Source organism: Eschrichtius robustus, chromosome 9 (genome assembly GCF_028021215.1).
Source record: "Eschrichtius robustus isolate mEscRob2 chromosome 9, mEscRob2.pri, whole genome shotgun sequence".
Classification (NCBI taxonomy): Eukaryota; Metazoa; Chordata; class Mammalia; order Artiodactyla; family Eschrichtiidae; genus Eschrichtius; species Eschrichtius robustus.
In genome coordinates, this window is record NC_090832.1 from 20,937,713 (window position 1) to 20,955,202 (window position 17,490).

General features: G+C 38.2%; 1 protein-coding gene across 5 annotated transcripts in view; it reads right to left on the reverse strand.

Annotated features, from left to right (window-relative positions):
• UTRN (utrophin) overlaps positions 1 to 17,490 on the reverse strand; it is a 505,750-nt gene that overhangs the window by 388,528 nt on the left and 99,732 nt on the right. For all 5 annotated transcript variants that reach the window (XM_068550755.1, XM_068550756.1, XM_068550752.1 and 2 more), the window contains exons 3-4: positions 15,094 to 15,155; positions 195 to 287 (exon numbers count right to left, since the gene is read on the reverse strand). In XM_068550755.1, coding sequence (XP_068406856.1) covers positions 195 to 287; positions 15,094 to 15,155 — 155 coding nt within the window. The remainder of the gene's footprint in view (positions 1 to 194; positions 288 to 15,093; positions 15,156 to 17,490) is intronic.

A 17,490-nucleotide genomic window follows, 5' to 3' on the forward strand; every position in this document is an offset into this window, starting at 1 on the left:
ATAAAGTATTTTTTTGATAAAAATAGAGCCCTCAATAAAGCCTAAATATCACTCAATCAAAAAATTCATTAAGACCCCTTTTTAACATTCCTATTTCAGCCTTTACATTGTAAGGACCCCCAAGAGGGTCTTCAAGTGTCAGTAATGATGAGAGATATGCCGTTAGCCTGGTTCTTGAACATGGCATCCCTCACCAGTGAGGTTCCCGTGAGGCCTTCTAGAAGATCCAGTAGCTTCCTTCCATCTTTGAGGTCTGTGAACATATCACTGATGGGTGGTTTTCCACTCTATAAAAGAAAAAGTACAATTTCAGCAGCAGAAATTTCATACGTAAGTGGCAAATAAATGAATAGTTTCATTTCTTCCAATTAAAAGTCTGGATGACCAGCAGACTATACAGACTAGACTAAGTTTGCCTTGTATGGAAAGAAGTACAAAGAACTTTGAAATCTGTAACAAATGTTTTGCGCTGAAAGACATAAATTGCATTATTTCTTAGAAAGGGAGCAAATAAAACTGTGATTAATGTCAATATGCCTTGTATGTACAGATGACCCTTGAACAACATGGGTTTGAACTGTGCAGGTCCACTTATAGATGGATTTTTTTTTCAGTAGTAAATACTAGAGTATTACATGAGTATTACATGATCCGTGGTTGGCTGAAACCTCTGAGGTGGAACTGGGATAGGAGGAAGCTGACTAAATTATTCATGGATTTTCAGTTCTACAGAGTCAGCACCCCTAATCCCCCGTGTTGTTCAAGGGTCCATTGTATTCCTGAGAGAGAAGATGTGTTAAAAATATACATGAGGGCTTCCCTGGTGGCGCAGTGGTTGAGAATCCGCCTGTCAATGCAGGGGACACGGGTTCGAGCCCTGGTCTGGGAAGACCCCACATGCCGCGGAGCAACTAGGCCTGTGAGCCACGACTACTGAGCCTGCGCGTCTGGAGCCTGTGCTCCGCAACAAGAGAGGCCGCGATAGTGAGTGGCCCCCGCTTGCCGCAACTAGAGAAAGCCCTCGCACAGAAACTAAGACCCAACGCAGCCAAAAATAAATAAATTAACTAATTAAGTAAAAAAAAAAAAATACATGAGCATACAGCACCTGGGTGCAGAGGCCAAAGAAAAGTGTGCAGATTCTTATTCCAGCTCTGCACTTTACATTCACAGTATAAGCATGGCTTTCGGTACTTCCATTATGGAAGCAGGTCACGTCGTCATCAATTTCAGCTCTCCACTTCAATTTCAGCTCTCAGGCACTAGGTTCTGTATTTCTAGGTCCCAATTTCTGAATGATTAGGACACTTTTGGCTCTGTGTCTAAATCCAGTATCCATCCTGTATTTTGAATGACAAAACTTATAGAATTTCTAAACTCTTGTTTCTGACTAATAAACAGCATCAACTTCCCCTGATAAACATATTCTAGCGTCCATGCCAGAAAATCCTACCCCATTCACAGGTAGACCTTGCCTGCCTATGTGTGATATCATGGTTGTTCGCAAAGGACAATTACTGCACAGAAAATCAGGATGCCTCGGTTTTAATCTGTCTGACCGTTAACTAACTGGTGAACCTAAATCAGCTACTTACTACTATTTACCTTTTTCTAAATCACAGGTATTATAAAGATCAAATAAAGAATATTATGTGAAAATGTCCAGATAGCTATAAAGCACAGTGTAATAAATGTTGTATGATTATGTTGAATCAAATTATTCCCTTCTAATATGAAATCCCCAGAGATTAATAGTTTTAGTTCCTGTCAATAATAAAGATATTTTATAACCAATAATTATTGTATCTTCTTTATTCTTCACATTAAAACATATATATAAAGTCATACGAAACAAAATTTTACTCTGAGCTTGAAATGGGTGAGGGGGAGGAAGGAAGCCATCCTAAAGTTTCCTAGAACTTGGCACTTTCCCTTTTTAACGCTCTTCCTGATTTCTTATATTTTTAATTATGTGTAATGTATAGTAAACTAGTGATTTCTATCATGTAGCTTTTCCATAGTTCATATACTCTAAATGAGAGGAAGTATGGTAAAGTCTTCACCTTAGAATCAGTAAAGAATAAACTATGACTTATTTATATCTGAAACAAAGCTGCTTTTCTATTTCCAGCTGCCACTATGTGAGCAGTGACGATGTCAGAAATACATGGATTATCTCCATCGATCACAATGATAAACAGATTTGAGTGATGCAGGAGACCAGATCCAGAGGCAATACTTCAACAGGCAGAGCGGGGAAGTTTTTTGCACACTACAGACTTCCTACCTGCTCTCAGTAAAAGCAAAGGGCAGAAGTAGCCCTGGTCATCTGCTACCTCTTACCTTCCTCCTCTCAAAACCCACCCAAGTACACGTCAGCAAACTAGCCACCAAATACCCAGATTCTCTTTCAGGAAGACGTGAACAACTCTGGTCTTAGAGCAAAGAGACAACAACATAGGTAAAGTTCATGGGAGAAACAAATAGGGATATCTAGGCACAGAAAGGACCTTAGGAATTACTGATGACAAGGGCAGCTAAATAATGTCTGGGCAGCATTTAACCCTTTTCAAATCCACTACAGTATCGATTTTCCAAAAAAGAAACAAAGTAACACAAATCAGCATAGACTAAAATAAAGTAAATATAAATATTAGTCCATATTACAAATAGTTATGAACGCCCACTGATGACCTCATTGTAGACAAGCCTCCTACCAGCCGTGTAACTTTGGAAAAGTGGCCTTTCTACATCTATTAGCTCATCTGTTAAACACTAAGATGACAGATGTTCAGTAAATGGTTGATATTATCATTCAGTACATTATCAAATCATTACAGTGGTAATGTTTCTTACTGTCATAAAAGTGCCATAAAATTTCAACAATAGACGAAAGAATGGATAAAACAAATAAGCACTTCATCTTAGGCAGGAATGTAAAAGCAGATTCTGAACCTGAGTACATGTAAGTGTCACTTCATAGAGAAAGATCTTCCAAGTCCCGAATTCACTAATACGATGACCTGTAGGGATATATCCCATTCAAAACTAATGAACCTGATGATACAAGAGCACACCTGTGCTTTAGGTATGCACTGTGAGACAAGCATAACTCAGCAGTAAACCCAATGGATTCTTCCCTAGGCTTCACTGCTGCTCAGTGGTAAAGTGGGAGGCGTTCATTAAGAGGCAGCATTAATTTTTCCACATGAGACACTCTTTTCCTCTCTCTTGTCCGGGTCATTCATGTGTTTACTGAGGAACAAATCTTGAGAAAGACTCCTCGTGAAGCATTCTCTTGAAACAAAGGTAACTGAGACACAGTTCTATCCTTCTAGAAGTCAATCACTTACACTAGGGAAACCAATGCCTTTATATTCTTTAAAAAAAAAAAAAACCCAACAGTAACAGCAATACAATTTCTTTATACTTTTCCAAATTTCAGATAAATATTGATGGCGATCAGTAAGAAATAAGTTTTGTGCTGTGTGCCTATTCTCCTAACACTCCGCCACCCCACGCCCAGTGATGGCACGGGTGGTGTGTACTCTCATCTGGTACCTTCAGAAGAGCCACGTACACCTGCAGGAGGGAATATACAGCCCATGGATCTCTTCACTGGACAATGAAGGAAGGTACCAGGGCTCTCACAAATCCAAAACTGTGGTTCAAAACTTACATATAAAACACACACCCACACTCCCCACACACATAGCCAATCACTACAAAATACTACCTATTCCTGACAAATGCAATTTAGGAACGTCCCATAGGCAGATGGAAAGAACCAAACTATACCAAAGAGCCCGTTCCACCTACCACCTAGGAGAGTAACACCTATAAGTATGGTGATTCAGTGCTTTGTGCTTTACAACGGAGGTCAGAAAATGTCTTTCGTAAAGGTCCAGATAGTACTTAGTTTAGGCTTTGCTGGCCAGGTGGTCTCTATCGAAACTTCTCAACCCTGTTGTCAAGATGTGAAAGCAGCACAGACAATGTATAAGCGGCTGAGCCCATGGGAATCGTGACTGTGTTCCAACAAAACATGATTTGTGGACGTGGAAATCTGAATTTCATATAATGTCCACATGTCATGAAATATTCTTCTTTTTTGACTTTTTGTAACCACCTAAAAATGTGAAAACCATTCTTAGCTCGTGGGCCATACAAAAACAGACCACGGAAACATGAAATGTCCCTAGACATAATAATAGCATGACTTACCATGTATCAGATATGCTCTAAGAGATTTACAGAGATTTAGATGCATTCTTTGTTTCTTTATAATAGAACTTTAAGGTAAGAAAACTGAGACATAGAGGTGACATGACGAGTGAGAGGCAGAACTAGGATGTGATACCACAAGATCTGACTCCAAATCCAGGTTCTCAAAGTCCACACTAAACTGCTACTAAAATTATGAGGGCACAGGGTCATGACATATAGGAAAGGAAACAGTTAATCAGTGGTGCGGCGGAGGAGGTATATTTAATGACTTCCCGAAGAGAGCAACAAGATATATACCACATTTAAATGAACTCAGAATGAAATTTTTCTCCAAGCTCATGGCTTTAAAGCATCTCTGGTACTTCTGAATCACAGGCTCTAAACATAGGATCCACCCTGGGAAACAGTTGGGAAATGTCAGAAGTCATCGTTTAATAAAAATAAAAGCTGATTCAGCCTGACGGTTAAACTCTTATTTAGATTTTTAATTCTTTGCAAAGACTTATTTGCAGAAACTTCTCTGACAGACAGAATACAGTTTAATAATTCAATTGGACAAATATTTGGTGAATACCTCCTTTGTGCCTGGCCCTGCAGAAATGCCAAGTTCAGGTCACCCTCCCCATTTACAAGCAAGGGTTTCCACAGTTTTCCAATAAACACAAAATAGTACAAATGAATAATCTTGAACTTGGAAGACAGATAAGCCTTGCGTCGCATTTACCTTAAAAAAAAATTTAAAAGGCCACATGATAGGAATCCAAACGACAGATGTCACAGGTGACTCGCTTTGGCTGCCTCCTCTCATCCCCTGGTCCCCTGTACTTCTTTGAACTCTCTTAACACCAGTTCTAACACCATTTTGACTCCAAGAGGGACCAGCGTTAATACCTACAGCTGAGACACTGAAGCTCCTGAATCGAAAATGTCAGAGGACAGAAGCAAACTGTCATCACAATGCAGGAGGGATAAGCCGGGGTTTGAGGGAGGGCAACGGCTGCAAATACAGTCATGGATACGTGATGGTTCAATTGAATGCGGCCAACCTGATGGGCCCATCACACCTGGTGAATCAGCCAGCCCTAAAGGCTGAAAGAGCCTGTGCTCAGTTTCAGCCAGCAGCGGCCAATTGAGAATCCCAGCCCACTGTTGGTAGGACTTCTGGTTTCTCAAAAGAGCTGGAAATCTGAATTTATGTGTATAATCTCCTGATATTTGTAATGTCCTAAAACATTGTGCTGGATCAACAAATCTTGTCTACAGGCATACTGGATCCTAGGATGACTGGTAATCTCTCTCATAGGGCATAACCACACACAGGGGAAACACAAATTAGTCAACAGTGAGTCCTCTGAGGAACTGAGAAACTGTGGAAAGGACACACACACACACACACACACACCCCACCATCCACAGACTAGGGAATATGATTGATTGCAAAATACCAGCAGAGTCCTTATACTTGCACAGACCAAAAAAACAAAGGAGTCACACCAGATTCCTCTCCTTTCACTCATTCCTCATCTCTAATCCATAACAACCCTGTCATTACTACCTCCGACAACACATTCCGAAGGTGACCACTACTGCTTAGTGGCCCCACTCTCATCCACGTCTCCAATACCAGGCCAACCAACCTCTTTACTTCTGCAAAAGAGTCAGAATAACTCTAATTTTAAGGTGCAGATCACATCATGTCATGTCTCTGCTTTAACCTAATGGACTGCCATCACGGGGAAATACAATTCAAACTCCAAATTAAGAGATCCCATGTGATCTGCTCTCCACCCTCTCTCTAATCTAATAATCTAATACTGTATTATTCTCCCCTTTCTTCAATACTCGCAAATCATAATTATTTCCATCATAGGTCAAGTTTTTCAGCAGCAGTAGTAGTAGTAATGGGGAAAAAAAATCTATAAAAGATTGAATAAGAAAGCAAAATTTAGGAAGTGCAGTTTGGAGTTCTTAAAAGGGTGAAATGCTAATGCTTTGTAGATACAACAAACAAACCAGAAGTAGAACTGGGACTTGGATTTGGGGTTCAGAAGACGGCCTCCTTTATGTGGTGTGCCCTGCTGACACTGACAAGTGAGGGATGACAAACGCAGTCTGGGCCTTCGTGGCACTCAGAATCTAAACAGAGTTAACAAAGTCTGTACCAACAAGCATGGGGAGCAGAGCAAAAGGGATTTATGAGCTAGCTTGATTCTGCCAAATTTGTACCAAATAAGAAATATAGTACAGAGTCTATCCTGTGATTTACCTAATCCCATTATAAATAATGAAGTTATTAACTGTGTATAATATGGAGAAGAGTGAAAAGATAACAGTTTTTAAATGCTTTCACCACTAACATATCTGATGACGGTATCTTACAAACAATAATAAATTTGAGCGCTTTCACACTGTTTGATTATTCGGTCATTTATTTATACTCTATTTTCAAAACAGGATTTGAGGGAGTCTATTCAATTCAGTTAATATCCCCACTGTTTACAGCATGTGTGTGTATGTATGTGCCTGTGTGTGTGTCTAATTCTGTATCATACACATGGATTTATATGGCATATATATATATATATATATATATATACACACACATATATAGTGTTTATATCATAATGTTTTTGCATTCTTCTCAAGTCAATCTGACACCCCAATCAATTTTAAAGTTGATTATTTTAAAAACTTAAAAAGAAGTGAATGATTTAATTTAATATTTCTTTTAATATTTTAAAAACCAGAATCTTTAATTTATGAATCCCAAATCTCAGCACTAATAAAAATGTAGCTCTTGTAATTCTTCATTTTCTTAAAAACCAATAATGTATCAGTGAGCACTAGGTACAATGTCATTCTGGTTATGTTTACGTGTAAATGGATTTCTTTAGAGTATTTTACAACAGAAACGTACTTTTTCTCTTGATGATGGAATTAAAAGTGGTTTTAAAAAGTCTCTTTGGATTTCTTCTATTATCTAATTTTTTGTAATGTGTATTATAGTATAAAATAAATATAGATTGTTTAAAAAGTGGTATCTCTAGTTAAAATTAAGCAAACTGATGAAATTAGGTTCATCACAGTTATGACGCATATAGCTTAATGGATGAAATGAAGAGTGCATAATCTTCAATGTCTACTTTATGATTCAGCCTCAGGGTGAAAGAGTGAAAGCAGCACTGCTTTCGACTGAAAAGCAAAATGAGTGCAATAAAATGCCCAAGGAGGTCATTAAGCACCTTGACAAACGAAAACCAGCAAAATGTGCCACAGTCGCTTAAAGAATTCGTGAGTGTGTGGCTCTCGGCCATTCTCTTTATGAATTCATGGCGGTCAGCACAAGTTCTTAAGAACCGAACAAGATTCCGCTTAGAAGCTTGTTTGGAAAGAGGTGGGTAAAGAAGAAAAGGGAGAGAGAGACTGGAGAAACAGATGGCTCAGGTAATCCTACTCGTGTCATAGTAACTACACAGCAGTGATTTATGCAGTGCTTACAATGGAATCAAAGCAATGAAGGTGCATTTACCTTAGAAATTATAGAAAACCATAAAACACAAGCTAAATCAAATATCTTTCAGAGAATCAAAAGTCAAACAGCATGTAACAGAATTTTTACCTTGATTTTGGTAAACAAAGTAACCGAGATAGTGCTGAGAAAGCTGGGATGATAAGGAACCACGTGTGGGCTCCCACGCCTGGCGGCCAGGGGCAGGGCCACTTGCACACTCCACGGGCAAATAACCAGGCGAGGTCTGCAGGCTGAATAAACCCCAACTCCATATGCCCATCAGGCAAGGTCTGCAGGCCGACTCAATAAACAATACAGCTCATTCCATATATGTACAACTGGCAAAGCACTGAAAATGTTTGAAGAATGCAGTTCCTCAAAAGATAGGCTTCCATGGGACCAGGGTGAGGCATTAGTTAGGGCATTGATAATGATAACGTAAAGGAAAAGAAAACATTTCCTTTGTTTAATAAAGGAGAGGCAGCTGCCTTGTCCCTTCCTTCTCCTTAGGGTGTCTCCTTAAAAACATAATAGGCCCAATTTTTTGGTCAGGAAGTAGATAAACCCATCTCCAACTTTCCAATGCAAAATAACAAAGACCTCAAAATTAACTCAACAGTCTCTCTGGAGGTTGACAGGAGACCAGCACGAGGAGCATCTATTTGTCTCTCCAGGAGGTACACACTCGTTGTTCTTTATTCTACTTTACTGTATGCTTGTGTGAAATTCTGTCCAGACTTTCCGGTCTTCTACCAACTGCCTGCAGGCACCTCATCTGATGTGAGTATTCAATAACAAAGTGTTTTCTCTGTATTCTACGTTGAATAAAGATCTTTTGTGAGAGGATTTTTTTATTTTCCCAACAGATTATAAAAATAAAAATAACAGTGTCAGATACCTCCACTTCACACCCAGTCTGACTCCCCTCATGATTAGCCATGGCTGGAGGGTGCCTACCAGTAGCCCTAGGAGCTAAAAGCTTCCTAGGGCAAGTACAGTTGAAAATGGTCCCAGGGTCTCCTAGTCCTCTTTAACAGAAAGAGCTTCTTTCCCCCAAAACCACCACCTCTTCAACAATCCTCTCTTTATAACTCACTGGCCCACAGTGACCTAGACCTACTCATCCACGCACCAATCAGAGCCCACCTCTGAAGGTGGAGATGGTGGGGTCACATGGGCTGAATGCAAAAGCACAAGGTAGGTGGCTCTGCTCTCCCCTCTCTAGGTGAAGGGTGAAAAGGAATTTCTTCTCAGCAGATCAATACAAAAATTGATCATCAATTACAAAGACATAGCATATACTACCAAATTTCAAATTTGTTTTAACGATTACAAATACTAATAGGCTCAATCAAAATCATTTATTAAGTTCTCAATATGTACAAACACAGCATGTTAAATAATATTTATGTATATTTTCTTTAATTTAACCACAGTAACTAGGTGAAAGTCACTCTACAAGTATAATGTTTGGAACCAAAACAATCAAACTGAATGAAAACAAACAACAACAACAAAAAACCCAAACATGTTTATGTAATATAGCTAAAACATGTCTGGAAGCTGTTTAGGAATATGAAATGCATTTTATTGTTTGCTTTAGAGGTACTGGTGAACAGACATAAATTGAAACTTAAGGAACCACTTGAATATTTATGGCCCCCTAAAACAATTAGTTGAGTCGCCAGACACATATTCATGAAAATAAATCAGTAGTAGACCCAGTGTGTAACTCCAGCTCAAATCTCTACTATAGATGTTATTTATCATCACACAAGGAAGCCTGTACAGTCTCCTTCACGATACTAAAAAGAGGACTAAACATCTACAGACTGCTTTTGTTGCACCCACCTACACATCCTTTCCCACGTCTATTTTTGTGACCAACCACTTCCCACGTGAACAAAGTTGCAAACAATCGGACACTGAAAGCAATGTCCCACTGTCTCAAATGGAACACACTGGAATCGCTCTTCACATTGAAACGTGTAAAAAACGCTTCACAGATTCCCTCTCTTAAGTCCTATCAATTTAAAGTTCAAGCGTGGAATAGTAACTACATGAAAACTTGGCTCATCTTTGTCTTCGAAAAAGAAAAAGCAGAAATCTGCCCTAAGTGAAGTTCAGCATTTTTAAGTTGGCCTATTCTCTACCTAACCTTTATTTTTAAACTTCCTTTGAGAACCACCTCACCAAACTGATAAAAGCGCTTCTGCAATTTGTACGTCTCTGCTCTGACAGATGAGCAGCTCTGCAAGTCAGCCAGAGAAAATGCAGGCTCAAAGTCAGAACAAATTTCCCAACACTGAAACAGTGAGGCCTTCGCTGCCTCCCTTGGGAAACCAGCTCACTAACAAATGAGGCTCTTAGAATCAGAGTGAACAAAAACCCTCAACCTTTACCCACCAGACAGTAGAATAAAGTGGGCTTAATGAGCCAATGCTTCTTTCTGTTTCTGGTTTAAAATATATGAATAGCACAGATCAGGGATACCACAAGTTTGGGAGGGGGTGGTCCCTGATAGAGCTTTAGTTTAGCATTCCTAAGTAATTATAATCTCCTATAATGTTTCACAATAATGTCTCAATATTTCTTAGCAACATGAGGCAAGCTATTATGCTCAAGTGTGTTTTATAGCTAAAGGAATAAAAATCAAGTCACCTGAAAAAAATTGGCTAGTAATATGCCCAAGGTCACAAATAAATGAGCAGCATATCCAGGAATAAGTATTTAATTTCCTAATTCTGATCTCCTTTAGATAATCATTTTCTCCCGAGCTCTTCATAACTTCTCAAAACCCAACAATCATAAGTTATTCTACACTGTGTGATTTCTCAGGATACCCAGACTCCAAAGCGGTGTGTATTCTGTGACATAGTAACAAGGACTTGCAGCAAAAAGAATATATATTTATAGTGAATGCTATCTTAGTTATCAAAATATTATTCAGTATTCCCAAGCTGTTTACCAAATCCCTTATTGAGGAATGAATTGAGCTGATTTTAAGTTTTAAATCTCATTTTTCATCACCATGAATTTAGTAGATGGATCCTATTCGAAGAATCCTATCCCATAAATAAGAGAATCATATGTATTAAATCCAAATGATGATTTAACAATCGCTCCAGCACATCTCCAAGACACCAGGTAAATGTAGAAACTTTGCATAGCTGGATTTGTTTTTGTGAATAAATGGAGCAAAAGCCCCGACGCATTCGTTTCCATGAAATAACACAATTTATGCCATTTTGCACTCAACTCCACACTCTACTCCCATCTAATTCCAATACAACCACTTCCAACCAGTCTATGGATATATACAGTATTAGGTATTTAAATGTATGTTTCTGTCACTGCCATTCATTTATTTATTAAGCCTACAAACACTCACTGGGTGCTTACTAAATGCCAGAAGCCCTGCACCCATGGAGCATACCACTGTCTAGGAAAGGAGAGACAAATATTTTGAGATGCAATTATTTAAAGGACAATTATGATAAGTGCTTCAAAAGCTAACACTTTAAGAATATAGAGCATATCTACCCTAGTCTGGGAGCTCAGAAAAAGTGTCCTTGGGAAAATGACATTTAAGCTTAGGCATGAAGGAGGAGTAGGAGTTGCCCCAAAAAGATGGAGGAAGGAGCATGTGCAAAAGCCATGAGAAGGCCCATTGCGGTGGCCAGAGTATAATGAGGAGCTAAAGTAAAGTGAAACTAGGAGTAGATTGGAGGGGGCAACAACATAGGGTCTTAAAAGCCAAATAAGAACAAGGGGCAGCCACTGAAAGGTTTTACTGAAGAGAAAAGAGGTATTTAGACTTACACTTTAAGGTACACTCCAGCTATTCTGTCGAAAATGGAAGGAAGGTTCCAAGGTTCAGGTGAACCATGGAAAGGAAGAACCAGTATTAGATTATGACAGTGGCCCCCTTGTTCAGGAATAATTTTCCAAAAACGATAAAGTCATGATTCTCATATAAATGTAATATTAAAGTATGTTAAAGACTTTAACTCATTAAGTAATCAGGGAGCCAGTAGGGTGTTACAACCGGTTCAAAGAAAAATTCAAAACACCACATGTTTCTATGCAATAAAGGAAAGTTGAAATAAATTTACAACAGATGCAAAAACAAGTCTATCCAAGGGGAAATAATCAATTGCATTCCAGCTACTTTGCATTTTTATGGATAAGAATCATTTGCATTACTATCTGTTTTCTACAACTCTCTGAGTTGTACAGTAGCTCAAAGATGATGGAAAGCAGATAACCCAGATGGCTGAGCTGACAGGACTCCCACTAATTTTTCTGCTCATTGTAAAGTCTTTCGCAATTATTCCTAACTCAGATAATAATGACTTGGCAAAGGGGGGTGTCAGAAAAGATGGAGAAAAATGGACAATGTTAATGTTGAATGTATATGGTTCTAGAATCAACAAGATTTGGCATTTGAGACTTTGGCTGGGGGCAGGGGGGTGGGGGGTGCCTCAAGAAGGAGATGTCCAGGGGAGGAATTTAAAACAAATTCCTAAATGGCAGAAGATGCCATCAGGGGCTGTTTGGATTTCTCAGCACAGGGGCACTATTGCTCTGTAGAGGGACTCATACTGCACAGAAGAAGCGGACTCAGTCAATAATTATATTTTAAAGTCCACCACAATATACCAAAAGACATGGATAAAAAAGAAATGAAATAAAATCTGTTCTCCTCAATAGGATTTTGTTTCTCTTGCTAGCCTGTGGATTACTTAGCGACACCATGCCCAAATACAACCTTATCCCAACTCAGCAAGAGTCTGTGGGGAGTTTATGGAAATCTCCCAGTTTAGAACTGTTATTCCCTTTCCCAATCACCAGCATGGAAACAGCCTGACTTATGGAATTAAAACAGCCAGAGGAAAGGAAAAAATGTGGCTGAAGTTTAGTGTGACTGCTATGAGCTCTCCTTTTTTTATATATCCAAATAGTCATAATTCCTTTGATAAATGTGTTCTAGATCCATCCTAATTTCCTTCTAGACTTTGATTTCTTACTAGAAGTAATCTGAAAGGAAATGTTTCCAGGGTCAGCTCTACTTTGACATTTTTCTCCAAACAAAACAAGCTTTTAATAGTGGCCTTAATAAAAAATTGTTGTTGAAAACAAAATCTAATAGTGGCCTTAATAAAAATTGTTCTTGAAAAACAACAACAACAACAAGCTTTTAGCTTCCATGTCAGTTTACATAACTGGACCTGTTACTAAAAATGATAACATTACCTGGTCTTTTCATTGTCTTGGTAATAATTACAAGTTTCCTGGGGCAAAGAATTTACATGGGACTTAAAGACCTCATTTAATAGTACAAAATAACATATACATTATAAATGTATAAATTCAAATATCAAGTTCACTAAATAAACTATTCTAGTACTACTGGACTTTGTGTTCAGGTCTTTTTAAAGATATCAATGACCCATGACAAATATTGAGATACTTCTTGAGAGAATTCGGTTGGGTACATGACCCAAATGGTCAACAGATACTGAGAACCGTTCAGTGGAAAAGAAGTCACAGGTCAATAACTGCAGTGAGGATATTTTTAAAGCTCAGCGTGAAGGAGTACTTGGGCAGCACTGAGTTCAAGGTTCTAACTTTGCATGTATCAGTAATGGCTGTGGACCTGGAAATGACGTGGATCTGCTGGGCAATGCCCCAGTTCAAACGTCTATCACGTGCTGTCAAGGTAATGTCTTGTCTGAGCCAAATTCGTGGCAATAATGATAAGGTTAAACATTTTCAATTATTCTTTCTCAATTGTCATCTCTATTCTCCTACTTTCCCCCTTTTTGTGTCCTATCATACTGTCTACCTCTCTCTAGTCTCATAGAAGAGGAACAAAAGTAATTCACCTAGTTTCAAATGTTCCCTAATTGTAGGTCCACCAAGACTATGAAGCTTTCAAATCGGTCTTCAAAATCAGTTCTAAGGTAATTCTTCCCCAATGACTCAAATAAGCTCTAAAAACTAGGTCTGCTTAACTTGCTCTATCTAGAAAATGACCATATTATCCTCAGTAATAGTCAGGATGGATAATCTTACACAACTGAGCACGCATGAAACCCTTGGGATAAAATATCTCATATCCAGACCCTTTTAATTCCTAAAATTACGTTGCCCAGAATCTGGTCACACGAAGATAGATACTTCAAAAGTTTTGAATAATGTTGACTCTAAAGCACCCAGATGTTACCTGTGCCTCTTGAACAAAGCAAATAAAAATTTACTAAAAACACCTATGTCTGCTTTGGAATAATCCTACACATAAAACCACCAATTAAGAGAGTAATTCTTCTTCTTGACCCTCTGTCAAAGTCAGGCAGTTTTCACATTCCTTACATTCTCAGAAGCAAGATAAAATAGCCCTCAACAAAAACTTGCAAAACCTAAAAATACATTGCAATCAGATAACCAATTGTAAATAGTGGGATGTGGAACAATTTTTAAACTGCACTGTTACTCAAAGCAATCCTAAAACATTCTCATTTTGCCTCAAAGAAATACCAATGTTTATTTTCCTGGCCTTTGCAACCTTCTCAAATAGAAAAATACGAAATTTTTGAATTTAAAGCCCCATAACGGGTCTCTCTTTATTTTATCTCGCTATAGTGTAGTCCTATAATCCATTAACCTGAAAATTCTCCTCCCATCTCAGATTTAGAGGACAAAATTCCAACTCCAATAACCAGTGGATAATTATATTAGAACAAGTTGAAAAATAGCACTATCAATTTCTCTCTTCAGGATTCTCTGTCCCTAAAAAAATATTGATCAAAACATTGATTATGTTCCAGGTGGGTTAGAAATGCTGAGATAGAACAGATTTGGGGGCAATAAGTGAGGAAGTTCACAAAAAAAGAAACACAGGGCAGATAAGCATTATGAGCCACACCCATGAGTATGACAATCCCTAAACATTTCTACATGAGGTAGAAAGGCCGCCTGAATGATACCAACTTGCTTTTAACCAGGCAAAAATGAAATCATCATCTTTTTAGCTAAGTTAACACAAAATTTCCCCAATGAGATATTATTTCCTAAATGTATGAAGAATTCACAGAGTCCAAAGCAGCACACTGTCACCTTGGTATCTAGAGAATGGTAGGTAAAAATAAAGAGCTGTTTACACCATGAATGTTTATACCATCAACTGTTTACACCAGAATTTCCATTTAAACATATTATAGAGAATAAAGGAAAAATAAATGTATCTGCATACTCAGAAGATTTCATGGGGAAAATTCACTGCACCTCCAACCAAACTCCATCAACCAGAATGAGACACCTGAATCATCAAAGTTTTTGAAAGACTCTGTTACCTTTGAAAATCGAGCATTTATCCATTTGGTAAAAGTTTTCTTCTGCACGTCATTGTGTTCATCTGTGGGAGGGAAAAGGAGAGAGAGGGAAATGTATGAGAGTTTGTACCTTTACTCAGGGTGCTAAATAAGATTATCTCCATCCTGGAGAGTTTTAAATCGTCTATTAGTAGAGTTCATGAGGCACAATGATCCACAGCTAATGAAGAAGGGATGGCTGACGAGTTCAGCATGTACGGAGCCTGCTAACGAACGCCTGTAGCAGAGGGAGACCCGGGCACCTTCCCAGGGAGCTGGCCTTCTCACTCCACACCTCGGCATATTACCACCGGCCATTAAACCCACATTCATGAGGAAAGAATCAGGACTTTACTTTCAAAGTATTATACGCGATACTTTCTGTTGCATTTTGTTCAAGTGCAGTTTCAGCATGATAAAAATGTTATAGAACATTCAACACAAAAATCAAAGCTATCCTTTAAAAACTAAGAAGCTCATGATTTCCCTCCTTTTCATACAAGTCCTACACCCTCCAAAACAAACACTACTATAAGGTTTATAGCCAATTCCATAACCCGTTTTCCTGTAGTAAGACTGACAGGACAAAGTTTTAACAATCTATAAACGCAATCTACACATTTTACAAGCAGAGAAATCAGAGTAGGTTTTTAAAAAGTGACCAACTTTGGTTTGGATTACAAATTCATTTTCCAGGCCACACAAATAAAAACTGACCTTAAAAAACTAAAGCATCCTGAACTTCTTGGAGATGGGCAGAGTGACTTAGTTAGGTATAAGGAAGCCATGTAAAATGGGAATAAGTAACACTTACAAGGTCATTGTGAGGATTTGCGGATATAAGTGGAAAACACTTGGGAAAGAGCCGGCATTGAGCTCTTTGTTGTTGTTCTAGTTATAATTATTATTATAGTATATATGTGAACAAGGCAGATAAATATCCATATTACCCTTTCTGTTACTTCCAATCCTCTTCAACTGCTCCCCAATTCTCTGTTAAAACTAGCAGAGTCATTGTTGGCTTAAATCCTACAAAGCAGCATGTTAACAGTCCCCGAGTAGTTCCAAAAGCTGCGTAAGGAATATTTGGAATGGCGCAGAAAGCTGTGGTTCTGTCTGTATATATACACACTGCTTGTTTCACTACCGTGCATACTGCCAAGCTGCTTCCCACGTGATAACAGCAAAATAATAAGAGAGAAGGCTCTAGTGTGCTCTGCCCTCAACGCATCAGCTTCAAAGGGCTGCCTTCAACCCAGACCTCCTCACTCATCCCTAATAGCATAATTAGGCGTTCACCCACTACTTCACTAAGTTAGCGGTATCTTTGGGCTTTACTCTGTTCTAGGAGAGTTTGTAATTAAAAGGTCACTCCTGGAATAAATATAGCAGCAGCGTCAGAAAAGAGTGCACTTCTACAGATCCATAAAGGTAACTGGAGACTGACTCTGAGACACAAAGGGGGCAAGTGGATGAAAAACAAAACGGCTCTCTAAGAAAATTCATGTTGTTAATTGTGCTAAGAGGTGGCCTTCCTTCCAGAAAGGACAAGACAGTCAGCATCAGCCTCGATTTCAGGCTTTCTACCATCTGATCAATGCCACATATAAGCCAGTTATTAACCAAGAGGATTTGCTGACACTCGGAATGTCTCAGCCTTGACCATCACACCCGAGAGAGACAGAGCTGAGATTACATGCAGTATATAAAGCAGGAAGACACATCAACCTGCAGAGTGCTATAGTAGCCCCACCAATATGAATTTAATATTAAATATCAGTGTTCAGAGCACTTGGAAAATCCAATAATTTTGCTATGAACAAAAATATATATAAAGGTCATAAATATTAAATTCTCTTAATTCTGTAAAATTCATACAATTTAATAATTTTTACCATAAAATGGGGGAAATTTTGAAAAATAAATTTTATTTTACATTTTATATTTATTTTTCTACATTTCTGCATTTTATTTTTTCTTAACCTCTTTTCCAAGCATTTAACCTTCTTATTTTCAAAAACATATTAAAATATCTAATACTGGGTTCCTCTCTAGAGATAGTGTGAACCAAGAAATGAGTACCTGTCACCTTAGCAAATGATAACTAAGAACCTTCAATTTTATCACACATAGAATGAGATCAAATTTTAAAAATAGGTTCCCATCATACAGAGATGTTTATAAAAATTAAAAGGTAATGTTTCTATGATAGTCTTTATCTTAGGGTCGAAGTCTGAATATGAGTCTAAGTAAATGATATGAAATAAAGTGTTGGCTTGTAAAAGATAAATTGCCTTGCATTCAAACTTTTCAAAAGTACTCCAAAATATATAAACACTCTGCTTTATTCATTTTCCTGGTACAGTTAAAGGGGGGAAA